Source organism: Morus notabilis, unplaced genomic scaffold (genome assembly GCF_000414095.1).
Source record: "Morus notabilis unplaced genomic scaffold, ASM41409v2 Scaffold69, whole genome shotgun sequence".
Classification (NCBI taxonomy): Eukaryota; Viridiplantae; Streptophyta; class Magnoliopsida; order Rosales; family Moraceae; genus Morus; species Morus notabilis.
This window is the reverse complement of record NW_010364208.1, coordinates 603067-617397: the sequence shown is the minus strand read 5'-3', so window position 1 is coordinate 617397 and position 14331 is coordinate 603067. Positions and strand designations below refer to the sequence as shown.

Genomic DNA, 14331 nt, shown 5'->3' with positions numbered 1-14331 from the left:
ATGCGTTGGGTTTATAATGGTGGTAGCACTTTCAGTCATCATTTGGTTCAAATGGAGGGTAGTGCAGCGCAAGGTAAAGCGATATGGGATACCGAGGCAATACAGTTTTTTTGCGATTTCTGTATCAAAGAGGTTGAAGGTGGACACCGACTTGGGACACATCTTGACAAAGTTGGATGGGAAAATGTAATTCAAAAATTTAACGAAGCAACTAAACGAGTGTATAAAAGAACACAATTGAAGAATAAGTGGGATGCTTTGAAGAATGATTGGAAACTTTGGAAGGAACTTGTTGGGAAGGAAACTGGTTTAGGTTGGAACGATAAAAAGAATACTATTGATGCATCTGAGGAATGGTGGCATAATAAATTGCAGGTATACGAACAATATACAAATGAAGTTGCACATTATTGATAGTGTGTACATTTAGTGTGTGGCAGATTTAATTTATTAAAGTATTTTTACAGATTCATCCTAACGCAGCGAAGTTTCGCACGCGGGGAATTGAACCAGAGTTTGAGGATAAGTTGAATAGGATGTTTACTAATACTGTGGCCATATGGGTGTATGCTTGGACACCCGCATCTGGACAGTTGCCATGTGAGGATGATAAAATAGCAAACGAAATGATATCTCCAATTGAACAACTTGAGAGTAGTGGATCGTCAGATGCACCTAGCGGAAGAGAAATGCCACAAGACCCTAAGAAGAAGCATCCAATCGAGCTAGATGAAGGACAAAAGAAATTCAAAAGAGGGAAAGGCAAGGAAAAAGTGGGCGGTGCGGCCAAATTGTCTCAACAAATTGAGCGCCTTGTCACCGTAGTGGAGACTATTAGTACCGGATCATCCATTGCACAAAGTAAAGGACCAGATTATAGCATGACACGACTTGTTGAAGTCCTTGAATCTCTACCTGGATTAGAGAGTGGGAGCGAGTTGTATTTTTTTGCTATCCACTTGTGCACAGACACGATTAAAAGAGAGTCATTTTTTGCTTTGAAACGACTTGAGTTGCAGCTCAACTGGCTTAAGTTTGAGCACGGCCTAGGATCATCCTCTTAAATTCTCTTCAGTGTCCCTTGAGTCTTCCTTTACTATGAGTAATATTTTAGTGTGGCTTTCATTAATTATGTACCATAATAATTATGTACTATAATGTTGTTTTTCCATGCTTTCGAATACATTGTATTAAATATTGTACTCTATTTTTATCCATCAGACATTGATATTTTCCATTATTTCATTTGAACATTGTTTAGATGCAGGTTTCTTCATTATTAGCTGGGATGTCTGATAATATTACCCAGCTAAGTTTACAACTTTTTTGTGTTACTGCACACATCATTGAACAATATTATAATAAGTATATTCACAAAAATCCTTGTATGAACTCTGCTCAAACTGGAAACATGTGGGTAATGGAATTATTAGGCGGACATGAAATTAGAAGTTATAGAATGTTTAGAATGGATAAGGATGTATTTATGTCCCTATGTAATGATTTGCAATGTAACTACGGATTACAGGGATCAAGAAATATATCCGCGTTTGAAATAGTCGGAATGTTTTTGTTCATTTTAGGTCAGGGTGCGGGAAATCGTTCAACACAAGAACGATTTCAACACTCTGATGAAACAATTAGTAGATATTTTGAGTATGTTCTAGACATTGTCTGTCGTATGAGTATGGATGTTATAAAGCCTGATGATCCAGAATTTAGTGGAGTGCCTCAAGAGATACTAGTGGATTGTAGATATATGCCTCATTTTAAGGTATTCTCTTAGTTCATAATATGCTTCTTTCCTTATTTAAAGTATTCATTTTAAACATAGAACTTTCTTCTTTTTAGAACTGTATAGGTGCAATAGATGGCGTACACGTTCCAGCTATAATACGACCAGAAGAGCAAGTCTCATTTATTGGTAGAAAGCGTGTGCCAACCTAAAATGTGATGGCCGCCTGTGATTTCAATATGAAATTTACATATGCATATGCAGGTTGGGAAGGTAGTGCTCATGATACAAGAATATTCTTAGCAGCACTACGCCGTACAAGTTTGAAGTTTCCAAAACCACCAGAAGGTTAAAACCTCTTCTATATTCTTGAAAACTCTGTTTTATTATTTACTAAGTCTTTGTGTTTGTATCTCAATAGGTAAATACTATTTAGTTGACGCGGGTTATCCACAATTAAAAGGATTTCTTGGACCTTATAGAGGATAACGATACCATTTAGGACAATTTTGAATGGGTCGTCGACCAACTGGCTATAAAGAGGTATTTAACCAAGCACATTCTTCTCTTCGAAGTGTCATTGAACGTACATTTGGTGTCTGGAAGAAAAAAAGGAAAATTTTGAAAGACATGCCAAATTATGCGTTTGCAAAGCAAGTGAAAATAGTTATTGCTACAATGGTGCTCCATAACTACATTAGGAAGCATTGTAAGCATGATCTACATTTTCAAAGGGTCGAGGATAATCTAGATGATTTCGTTTATGAAGAGAATCAGCCAGATGACGATAATGTAGAAGAGAATGAAGCTTTACTATCACTGGAAATGGATGAAGTACGAGATCAAATTGTAGTAAACTTAATGAATACGACTTAATTCTTTTCATTTGAGTTAAGTTTGTAGGTATGTACGTGTGTATTTGTAGGACTTAAGTTTGTATTTGTAGGTATATACGTGGGGTGTGTGTATGGATATATATGTTTGTATTTACGTGTGTGTGTGGATATATATGTTTGTATTTACGTGTGTGTGTGTGTGTGTGAGGGATTGTATTTTGTATTTGGTTCTTTGCCTATTGTACTAGCTTCCCACGGTCAATGTGCTATGGTTGTCTCTCCGAGATATCTTAATGGCACTGCTGCAGACATCAAATTTGCAAGTGTTGTTGACACGGAATCTCGCATCAAGGTGCCTTGCTTTGGAGGAGAGCAAGAGGTCGCCTTCTTCCATGAGTATAGGGAAGGTGTCGATTGGGTAAGAAATCTGCAGGCTTCTTATAGAAGTAGTTTATTCATATAATGTAAGTCCTATTTGTTTCCTTTATTCCCTTGAGTGCTTTTCCTCTTTGTTACAGGTGTTTGTGAACCATCCAGCATACCATAAGTAGTTTATTCTCATTTGGTTTTACAGTTTCGGTTCACTTTGCTTTGCCATGTAGCATGTGAAGCCCATTGGTAAGTGTTTACAATTGGGGATGTGGGGCTTCATTTGCTGGTGTATTTGCTGCCATTGCGTACTTGTCACTATGAAAGAAAGGTCAGTCTTTACAATTGGTGAATTGAAGGTGAAAATTTGGTTTCATGGTATTGAGGTTTTGTTAAAATACTTAGGATTATGGTTGTGAATATTGAACAAGTATTTGCCTTTGTTGAGGACAGTGCATTTTGTTTTTATAGGACTTGACTTTAAAATTACTAGCCCATTGCATGGGATACTGAATGCAAATGATACTAAAATTTACAAGTGTTAGAGCCGGGTTTGGAGTTGGAACCGGATGTTGTTAGTGAAAATGTTACTTCAAGTATGTCAAAATTTCACATTTATCAGCTAATGTGGTCATTGCTATGTTGTTTTATGCTACAAGGGTTTCTAATTGGTCTTTTAACATACAACAGCATTTACAGAAAAGGTTGAACATGCTACAATGTGCCCTTTTCAATTCTTTTCCTTGCAAGTTACAACTCTTTTTATTTGATTTTTGGGCAGGGATACAACTGGACAGGAAAGATTTAGAAGTCTCATTCCAAACTACATTAGGGATTCATCAGTTGCATTTGAGATACTTTATAAGGAAGTAAATACTTCCTATTGGTAGTTTCTAAGAAGACATTTGTATGCTCCGGGTGACACCCTCTAGTTTAGAATAGTGGGCAAGTTGTGATTGCTACAATAGTGCTATTATTGATCACATTTCAACATTCTTGAACATCCTTCTAAACAATCCATTTTGGTCTCAAGTTTAAATATTATAGAAACTTCGAGCAATTGGGGCTTACAAGTCATAACAGCACAAGAATAAATTTATCTGTTTGAAGGTATTTATGGTGCAAATTCAAGAAATTCAAGTTCATAATAAATTAATCTGTTAATGGTGTCATCTTCTTTTATGTACTTGGCGTTATTTCTTGGTAATGTTGATAATATAACTGTGTATCTTTGTTCTATCTTCTGATATTTTCTTCCATTTTTTGGTACCCTTAATATGAGTCATGTTTGGTGTTGTTTTGCACACTATATAGGGCGACACATTTCGTTTTTCCATTCTCTAGATGGTTCTAATACGACACATTTTTTTGTTTTAATAAACACGATTTAATTTTTTTAATAACTCTGTCAGTTTTTAAACATAGAATGACTTTTTTGTTCAACAAATTGATTACTCACTAATACTCCTTTTAGTTGTTACTATATTGTGAATGAAGAAATGAAAAAAAAAAAAAAAAAAAGAATTAATTATCATAAATTTATTGTTAAAAAATTCAAAATCAAAACATTATGTGTTTTTAAAGTTAAACAAGTATTTTTAAATACCAAAAATAATTATATATATTTAAATTTCATATCATGTCTATTTTGGTCATTTTACATACCCACAGTAATTCCACCTTAAAATTTACCAAACGCTATTTATTGATTTTGGAACCAGCACAGCTACTATAATTACAATTTACCAAACACCCAACTGCTTCTTAGAACAGCAGCTTTTTCTTTCAGCACAGCTAAAAGCACTTTTTTTAAAATCCACAGCATTACTAAACTAAGCCTTGCTTGAATGTTGAGAAGTTATTTTGTGTTCTTAAGTATTATTTTGGAAATATAATTTATGCTCCTTGCGTATGTTAATTTTAGCATAATTGGTTGACTGTTAAACATTAGCATCGATGGGGCCAATTGATATTTTTGAGAAGGCAAAGTTCTATGCCAAAAATAATTCCACAACTCGAAGACTACAACTGTCCCTGAGTAATTGTCACTAATGCTTCTTTTAGTTGTAATTATATTGTGAATGAAGAAATGAAAAAAAAAAAAAAAAAAGAGAATTAATTATCATAAATTTATTGTTAAAAAATTCAAAATCAAAACATTATGTGTTTTTAAAGTTAAACAAGTATTTTTAAATACCAAAAATAATTATATATATTTAAATTTCATATCATGTCTATTTTGGTCATTTTACATACCCACAGTAATTCCACCTTAAAATTTACCAAACGCTATTTATTGATTTTGGAACCAGCACAGCTACTATAATTACAATTTACCAAACACCCAACTGCTTCTTAGAACAGCAGCTTTTTCTTTCAGCACAGCTAAAAGCACTTTTTTTAAAATCCACAGCATTACTAAACTAAGCCTTGCTTGAATGTTGAGAAGTTATTTTGTGTTCTTAAGTATTATTTTGGAAATATAATTTATGCTCCTTGCGTATGTTAATTTTAGCATAATTGGTTGACTGTTAAACATTAGCATTTTTTTTTTTTTGGTGTGAGGTTGTATGAGTTATCTTGATTTTTCAAATATACTTCCGTAAGAAAAAATTAGGGCCTGTTTGGTTTCATTTTTGTTTCCGTTTTTCCCGTTTTTCAAGGTTAAAAAATAAAAATGGGTAAACAAAATGCGTTTAGTGTAAAATTTTTTAAAAATTGAAAACAAAAACGTTTTTGTCTTTTTTTGAAAATCTGAAAACGAATTAAGATCGTTTTCTCCGTTTTCGTTTTTGTTTCTTTCTTCTCCCATTTGCATCTTTCGAAGCATTTCTCTCCTCTCTCTCTCTCTCTCTCTCTCTCATGAGCCTCCACCAGCGGCCATCCCCACCGTCGCGTCTGGGCCCGGCGGCGCCGCGGGAGACCCGGAGTCGGAGCCGTACAATATAATCCCGGTGCACAACCTGCTCGCGAACCATCCGTCGTTGCGGTACCCAAAGGTTCGAGCCGCGGCGGCGGGGCGGCCCGTCGGGAACCTCCGTCGGCCGCCGTTCGCGCAATGGCTCCCTCACATGAACCTCCTCAATTGGCTCGCCCTATTCTTCGGCTTCCAAAACGATAGCGTTCGGAACCAGAGGGAGCACCTCGTCCTCTACCTCGCCAACGCCCAGATGCAATCAATTTCTCAGGTTCGTCTTCTGATTTCCACCGCTTTTGTTTCAGAAACTACTTTCACTATTGCTTCAATTTTTTTCTTTTCTTTTTCATCCGAAAAATAGTTTCAACAAAAATCGAATTCGGCTTTGTGTTCAATGAGTTTTCTGAGCTTCGTCTATGGTATTTGTGTGTTTCTCTTTTGTTTTTTTAATGGAAAAAGGGGGGAAAACATTGATAAAGGAAATTACCGGTATTATTTTCCTTTTTTCCCTAAAAATATTTTCCCAATGATGCCTGGAGTGTGAAATTTCCCTTTTTTGTGGATTATTTGATGGAAGATTTGGAATTCAAAAGGGTAGTTTTTCTGTTCAATTTTATACAATTCTCACCGAGCAAAACAGCCGCATAAAGGGTCGTAGTCACAGTAGGTGGAAAATCGAGTAAATATGCATTAGATCCAAAAGAAGAAAGAGAAAAGTTAGGATTTCATAACATGGCAATGGAATTGAACAAGATTTTGGGATTACATTGATGAGAACACGGGTAGATTGTGGTGCTGAAGAGTATTGTTGCCGCAGGGTGGATTGTGATTTTTGGGGTGTTTTATGCGAGGATTTGGACACAGAGAAATAATGATAGGAGGTGGTCGGTCGAGGCAACTGGAGGGTGGTGACTTTTCTTCAGGTGGTATTGGTTTTTGTTCTCCCGGATATTTTCAACACCAAACGCAGTTTCAATTTTTTTTAAAACTGAAAACAATATCAGAATAAAACTACCAAACGCATTTTCAGAAATGATTCTAAAATGAAAATAAAAACGTTTTCGTTTTCGTTTTCATTTTCATACAAAAAACAAAAACGTTTTGGAACCAATTCTAAACGCACTCTTACTGTCGCTGGCCTTTTTAATGCTTGCTTTGAGTGAATGTCCTTAATTTTGTTAAATGGAAAATTTTCACTTTAAAAAAGGATTTTTATGTATGTTGATTCTTTTTTAATAAATTATTATCACTCTTCACTGTGTAATTGCATAGAGAGGTGCTTTGGGGTCTTCAAAGTAATGTTAAAAATTCTTAGGCTTATGACCAATTATTAGATGCCAAGACAATCGCTTATACCAATTGCTTATTGTGTGATCTACAATTTAATTAAGATGTACGCACGAGATGATCCTCTATTTAGACAATATGATGTCGATTTGCCCTTAGAAGATATTGAGGAAGAACAAGAAGGGCAACAGGGACAACAACAGGGTATGGACGCACAAGAAGCAGAAACATCCGAAATGGATGGTCGGCGACAACGTAATCACATGGTTAATTTAGCAATCATTTAGCTGATCAAATGTGAGATTCGTATATACGGCAGTAATATAAGCTAAGATTATTCACTAAGTAAACTTTTTTTTTTACTAATCAATCACTAAGTTATCTTATTTTAAATTATTTACTATTTATTTGTAATGTAATTTAAATTATTTTATTAATTATTAGTGTTTTTATTTGGGATTCAATTATTATTTATTTAATATATTATTATTTTAAATACTATTACATATTTTCAAAAATTAAACCACCAAACGCAATTTCAGTTTTTTTTAAAACTGAAATCAATCTCTGAATAAAACTACCAAACGCATTTTTAGAAATAATTTCAAAATGAAAATGAAAACGTTTTCATTTTCATTTTCATACAGAAAATAAAATCATTTTAGAACGAGTTCCAAACGCACCCTTTAATTTTACTTTCTCTCTTTTTTTAAAGATAGTTTGGACATTTTAAAGGTCAAAATCAATTATTGACTGAGATAAAAGATATATTTATATATTAAATTAAATTTAAAGGTATACATTTGATAAGATCAAAAATTGAAAGTATAGATTTTGAATAAACTTAAAATATAGGGTATAAAAATGTAAATATCCCTTTATTTTTTTATCAATGTTAGAATACTTTTCTTCAAATATGTCTATACTTAAATTGTTTTTCATGTAATTTCTATCATATCAAAAGTCGTCTTTACACATACATTTTTTGTACTAAATTGTTTTCTTTTAATTTACATTTATATGGATCTTTTTTATTACTGAGTGTTTAAAATAGAAAATGAGTCTTGTTTTAATTAAAATTTTAAAAACTTATTTTTGAAATAGATTTAAAAATCCTTAAATAATTGTATAAATAAATTTCTCATAGTACGTTAAACAATAAACTTTTTATGTGTTTATAACACAATAATACGTGCGAAGCACATTTCTAAAACTAGTTACATACATAAAAGAGATGACAGATTGACGGGGAAGGCCGGAGAGGACTGATTGAAGGGAGATTTTTTGGGCAAGCAATTTTAATTTTCAGGAGAGGAGTAAAAATTCAAATTTGGGGGTTAGGATTAGTTGAGGAGTAAGTTTAGGAGTAAATACGAGGCTGGTTTTTTCTTTTTTTTTTTTTTTTTTTTTTTGGTTGTTTTTTTTTTTTTTTTTTTTTTTTTTTTTTGGATCGACTTTGGGTTCTGATTTAGGAGCTTTTTGCATTGGAGAAGCATATCCTTAGTTCTCATATTGGCAACATGATATTACAGTTAGCCACGTCCGATCGCACAATCACTGGATGCTCCTCCAATATGCTACCAAAAGGCATTGTTCATTAGGCCTGGAAATGCCCCGCGCCATAGAAACAGGTAGCTCGCAGCGTTCATTTCCAATTTTGATCAACAGAGACAGATTTAAGGCACAAATAAAAAGGATTAAGGGCATTAATAGAAGCATGAAACGCCAAGTAAAGCAGAATACATTGTGAACATCACAAAGAGAGAGGAAGGATTGAGTACAACAAAATAAACAGAGTGGTGTAGAGTGATCTTCTTGCTTTCGTGGCCTTAACATCACCAATATGCATCACCACAGAATAGTATAATTGAAGTCATTACAATTATACTATTCCGTTTTCCGAAAAAAAAAAAAAAAAAAAAAAAAAAAAAAAAAAAAAGATGAAGATAAAAATTTTCAAGCTAAGCGCCACTATTCTCGACTTATTGTAGAAGTAATTGAAAAAAATGATTTTTTGAATGAAATATTTTTAAAGATGTTAAAAATTTCTACTTATTGTACATGGGATGGGCTTTTTGGTTGGACTGCCCAATTTACTGACAGCAAATATTAAACGACATCCTTTAACATAAACCAACGTCGGTTTCTAGCTCGAGAATGAAATTTCACTAGAACTCGAATGGAAAAGTTTTTTGTTTTTTTTGAAAAAAAAAAATCTCAATTACAGAAGTAATTGAAAAAATGATTATTTGGTTCTCCAGAAAATATTTGTAAAGAAAACGAAATGAATGAAGAAAATAATCGTAACAGATCCTTAACTCCTCCGAATTTTACATTTCAAATAAGCGAAAGACCATTAAACAAGGACAAATGTATTTTTCTTTCTTTTTTCGGCTAACAAGTATAAATATAATTCGTACTTCTCTATTTGAAGCTCAATATAGATTATCTATGTGAAACCTAAAACAACAAGGAGATTGAGGCTGTTTTTTTTTTAGTTATTGAAGATTTTCTCTCTGTAAAATCTACCGATTCTTCTTCTTCTCTCTCCCACCGATCACAATCGATGCTCAAATCACGCGGAAGATTCAAACTTTTGGTGAGAACGATGAAAATCAGTATATTCCTCTCTGCTTTCGCTAATTTTTTTCTTACTTTCTCTCGTATTCTCTTTCTCTTTCCTCGGTTTTCTTTCTCTCTCTCTCGAAGTTTTCTTGAAACTTTAGAATGAGTTTCTCTCTCTACTGGTGCAAATAACTTATTTCAGAGAGTTTTCTCTTCTTATTCCCACTCTCAATCGTGTCTCTTCACTTTCCCTCTTGAAGTGATCTCGGTGTTAGCAATTTTGGGCCCGTCCCGTTCGCTAATTCAAGTTTTTAATTCGAGTTAAGATATGATGTTGTGTGAGAATTTTTTACTGTAACAAAAAAGTTAGATGTGATTATTTTTTAGAATTTTTTACTATAGCAAAACTCAAATTTTAAACTCAAATCAGCGAAATGAACGGGACTTAAGTTTTCCCAAATAAATTATAATTTTATTTCATCTTTTCTCCCAATTTTAAAATTAAAATAATAGGGTTACTAATTTTAATGGGTAGTTATCTTTTAAAAGTGGATGATTTATCCCTACAAATGATACACCATTTCAAAAATTTCCTCTTATTTTATGGATTTAAATATTTTCATAATAATTAGAAGGATGGGAAATTTGTAACGGTTTTTCAAATTTTAGCGTGCAATCTTCCTAAACTGCTCTTAGGAATCTTAAAGATCTCCAAACGTGTATTCATCTCGTTAATCTCGGCTTATTTTTAAGGCGCTGGAGGCGACAAGAAAAGGGAGTACTTCAGCAGCCTCCAAATTCTCTCTCGTTCTCTTGTGACGGAGCACAGAACGCATACACTCCAACCAACCTCTTGACGGAGAGAAAGGAGACTTAAACAAAAGAGAGACTCCCTGATCAATGAGGCACTTCGTGCAGTGCTCCGCCGGGAAATCCTTTCGCTCCATCTCAAGCATCATGGCTCAATCGGTCGCTTTTTTAATAGCCTCACGAAAATAGTCCTCAACAGAGAAGTTTAAATCTAGCGTACGATGGAGGCAAGTTTGCTTGGCAGGTTTCGATCGTGCCATGACGGAGCTGAAAGACAAAATGCAGTTATCAATAATCACTCAAAGCAATATGCAGCATTCTTAGGACACAGCAAAACTAAGAATGAAGGCGCTACAACTAAAGAAACATGTCTGCTCTGAATAATCCATTCCAAGTGCATCTATTAAATCATATTTAATTGTTTTTAATGCTCCAGTGTTCTAATTTTTTTGTTGGAAGCATCCCTGAACGCCTTGATAAAAGTAACATTTCTTAAAATTAAATAGAAGAAGCAATCAATGTTAAAAGCTGGTTAAAAATATTTTAAATTAGAAAAATATACTATTATGAACTAAAGCAAAGATCATTTTTTTGGCTTTGATTACAGCTGTTAAGTATGTGTAAACTTCATTCTCCCAGAGAAAACCATTCTTTACAACTAAAAAGCATATGTTCTATCTGTGAAAAAATAAATAAATAAGCAATTAACATATTAATACAACTATTTATTATTGACTTTATTAATATTTATTAAGGAGATGAGATTTTAAATTAACATATTAATACTACTACCACATAAATCCATCCTTTATAGCCCGTAAGTATATGTATCTATCTTGAAAGAAAAAGAAAAAGAAAAAGAAAACACAAACCAACCATTAAGTATTGTTCATTTCACAACTCAAGTTTTATTGCTACAGTGTTTTTTCTTCTAAAAATTTAAATTTAACTTTTTTATTACAGTATTTTTCTCTCATATACAGAACTCAAATCATAACTTAACTTATGACTTGAATTGTGAAATGAACGTACTATTAGGGGTTGTTCGGAAGCACTTAAAAACTCGAGTGATGAAAATGACTCAAGTTCATGTTTAGCCGTTGGCAAGTTGAAAATTAATTCAAGTCACCAACCCATTCTCACGTGCGTACTCGAGTTCAACCGCCCCCTTGAATTCGAGTTTAACTCTTGACTTTAATCCGCTACAATTCATATTCCTTCTCGTGTCAAGCTCCTTGTCGGAAAACCCAATGAAGCTCTCTTCCCTGTGAAAACCAACGACGGCAAGCTCAACCCGCCTCCCGTGAACGGAGCTCGACCCTACACACCCAACCCACCCACGCCGCCCAATCTCGGTGAGTCCGCACGTTTGACGCCGCCTCAGATCCGCGATCCAACACCGACGTTGATCACGATTGATCTGAACATAAAAAAGGGCAAAAAAAAACCATTTTTGGACAAAACTAAAATCGATAAAATAAAAATCCATTTTTAAGGTTAATGTTCTAAAAAAACCTAAACTATTATGTTATAAATCCATTTAAGAAAACTAGTATATCATCTGATTCTTTTTTTTTTTTTTTGGTTCAATTACAAACCTCACCCCCTTTTTTTAAGTGAGATATGAGTATTCTTGCTCTTCTAGCCATTTGACCATTTCCTGCTATTTTTTATCATATTCAATTGCATTAATTCAAATAAAATAAAATAAAATAAAAAAATACATTTTCTATCAACTGTTCACAACTCAAGTTTTGGTACAAACAAACACAAACTCAAGTTATAAATTTAAATTCAAGTTACAAATTTAAACTCAAGTTCTAATTCAAACTCAACGTAAGAACTGAACTCAAATCACCCTAAATCCAAAATGCAACTGAACAAGTCCACATAGTATAATCACAGCTAAAATTACTTCGGAGTTGTTCTTTTGCAACGAAACTTAGAAAAATTTAAACTCGAATTACAATTTTATTCAAGTTCATATTCTTTTATAAAATTTGAGTTTAAACTCGAGTTTGAACTTGAATTTGAAACTAAACTCAAACTCAAGTTAATGAACAATATTTTTTCTATTCTTAAAAATGTCACAACTTTTTCATTTTAATTTTGATTGAGATTATTTTTTTTATGCATTGACAACGAAAAAAATGAATAAAACTCCACTCATATACCCTATTAAAATTTTTCATCACCATTGAGCTTTTATTAAAATACTATTAAATACAAATTTAAATTTTGACCTACCCAAATATAAACTCAAATAGATTCTCAATTCAAATTATAATTCAAATGTGCACATCCAAACACAAACTCAAGTTACAACTTCAACTCAAACTCAACTCAAGATGATCACTCAAGTCACCCTAACTCAAAAATGTAAAAGAACAACCCCTTTAATAGCAACATCAAAGTTTCTTTTTTTTTCTCTTTTTTTTTCAAATTAGTTCTTTGTATTACTGAATATGAGCATTCTTCTTCATTCTTCAGAATTAAAATACATTTTTCAAAAGTTGCTGATAGTTATTCCATTCTTCATGCGACTCTGTAATGGCCGACTGATCAAATGGATTCATTTCTACATAATTTTGTACATTTTTAACCTCTGCCAAACCCTCAAAATAAGTCCGGAGATGACCTCTGAGTCCTACGTGAGCCAACAAGACATCAAGAATAATTTAAACCATAATTTCAATTCCATAACAAACCATAATGTTTAATTCCATTATAAATAACTTACCTAGTGACATATCACAAGTTGCTATATATTCATAACTCGGGAGAAAAATTCCACTGTTGACCTAAACTATCAATCACAAAATGAACAAACATCATTAGAGTTTTCATTCTATAAGCATCTATATATATATATATATATATATATATATATATTTGAGTGGTAAGCATCTATAATGTTGCTTCAACTTGTATGGCTCACAAAATGAGAATTAAAAAAGAGTTCTTTACAACTGACCGGATTGCAGATTGCTTTATATGGACTATCGTCCACAAATAACGTATTAGTTGCATTATATTTTTCATGAATTTTTCAAGCTTCCTCAAGCTGCTTGAGAAATATGGGGTTTTCAGGATTGCCCTCCCTTATATCTTCTTGCATTGCTCCTGGCCCTGCATAAATCATATATATATATATATATATATATATAGAATGAAAATTTTCTTAAAAAATAAGAGTAATTTAGTTTCATTTTCTCTGAAGAATATTCAAAGAAAATTCCTTAAAATGGTTAAGATAAATTTACCAAACAAAATATCAACTTGTCTTGAAGAAGAAGAAACATTTTAACCACTTTCTGTAGGTTTTTCCTGCAAAATGGAAAAAAAAAAAAAAAACAAAGTGTAACTTGTCATTGCCAAGTGAACTTCACATTTCAAGTAAACAAAAATAAACAAAACACACAACTCCTAAGTTGAATATTACATGCGTCTTGATGACCATATATAGCAACGTTGAATTTCGTGAGACAAAATACTAGAAAATTAAAGTGGTATGGCCTCATAAAAACTGAGAAGAAATAACACACTCATATGTTAGTATGAATCCTTAAAAAGAATAAATAACAACAAAAGTATAACATCACTGATTATCATAATAACAACAAAAAAAGTTGAAATGTCAATTTCACCTTTTTTTCCTGATACACTGCCATGTGCTTTATAATATTTAGAACAGAACTAGCTTCAACAATATGAACAAAAATTCCATTCATGTCCAAGATAAGAAACTTCCTCAGTTTTGCACTCTCGATCCTTACTAGATAACCAAGCCAAACAGAGGCAGGGAAAAAACT

The 14331-nt window shown here is 32.9% G+C and overlaps 1 protein-coding gene across 1 annotated transcript; it reads left to right on the top strand.

Moving 5' to 3' along the window:
• On the top strand, positions 1-1064 carry LOC112093062 (L10-interacting MYB domain-containing protein-like). Its single transcript, XM_024170724.1, has 2 exons — positions 1-375; positions 468-1064. The coding sequence occupies exons 1-2, from the start codon at positions 1-3 to the stop codon at positions 1062-1064; spliced, it is 972 nt and encodes a 323-aa protein (XP_024026492.1).
• Positions 1065-14331: the final 13267 nt, after the last annotated feature.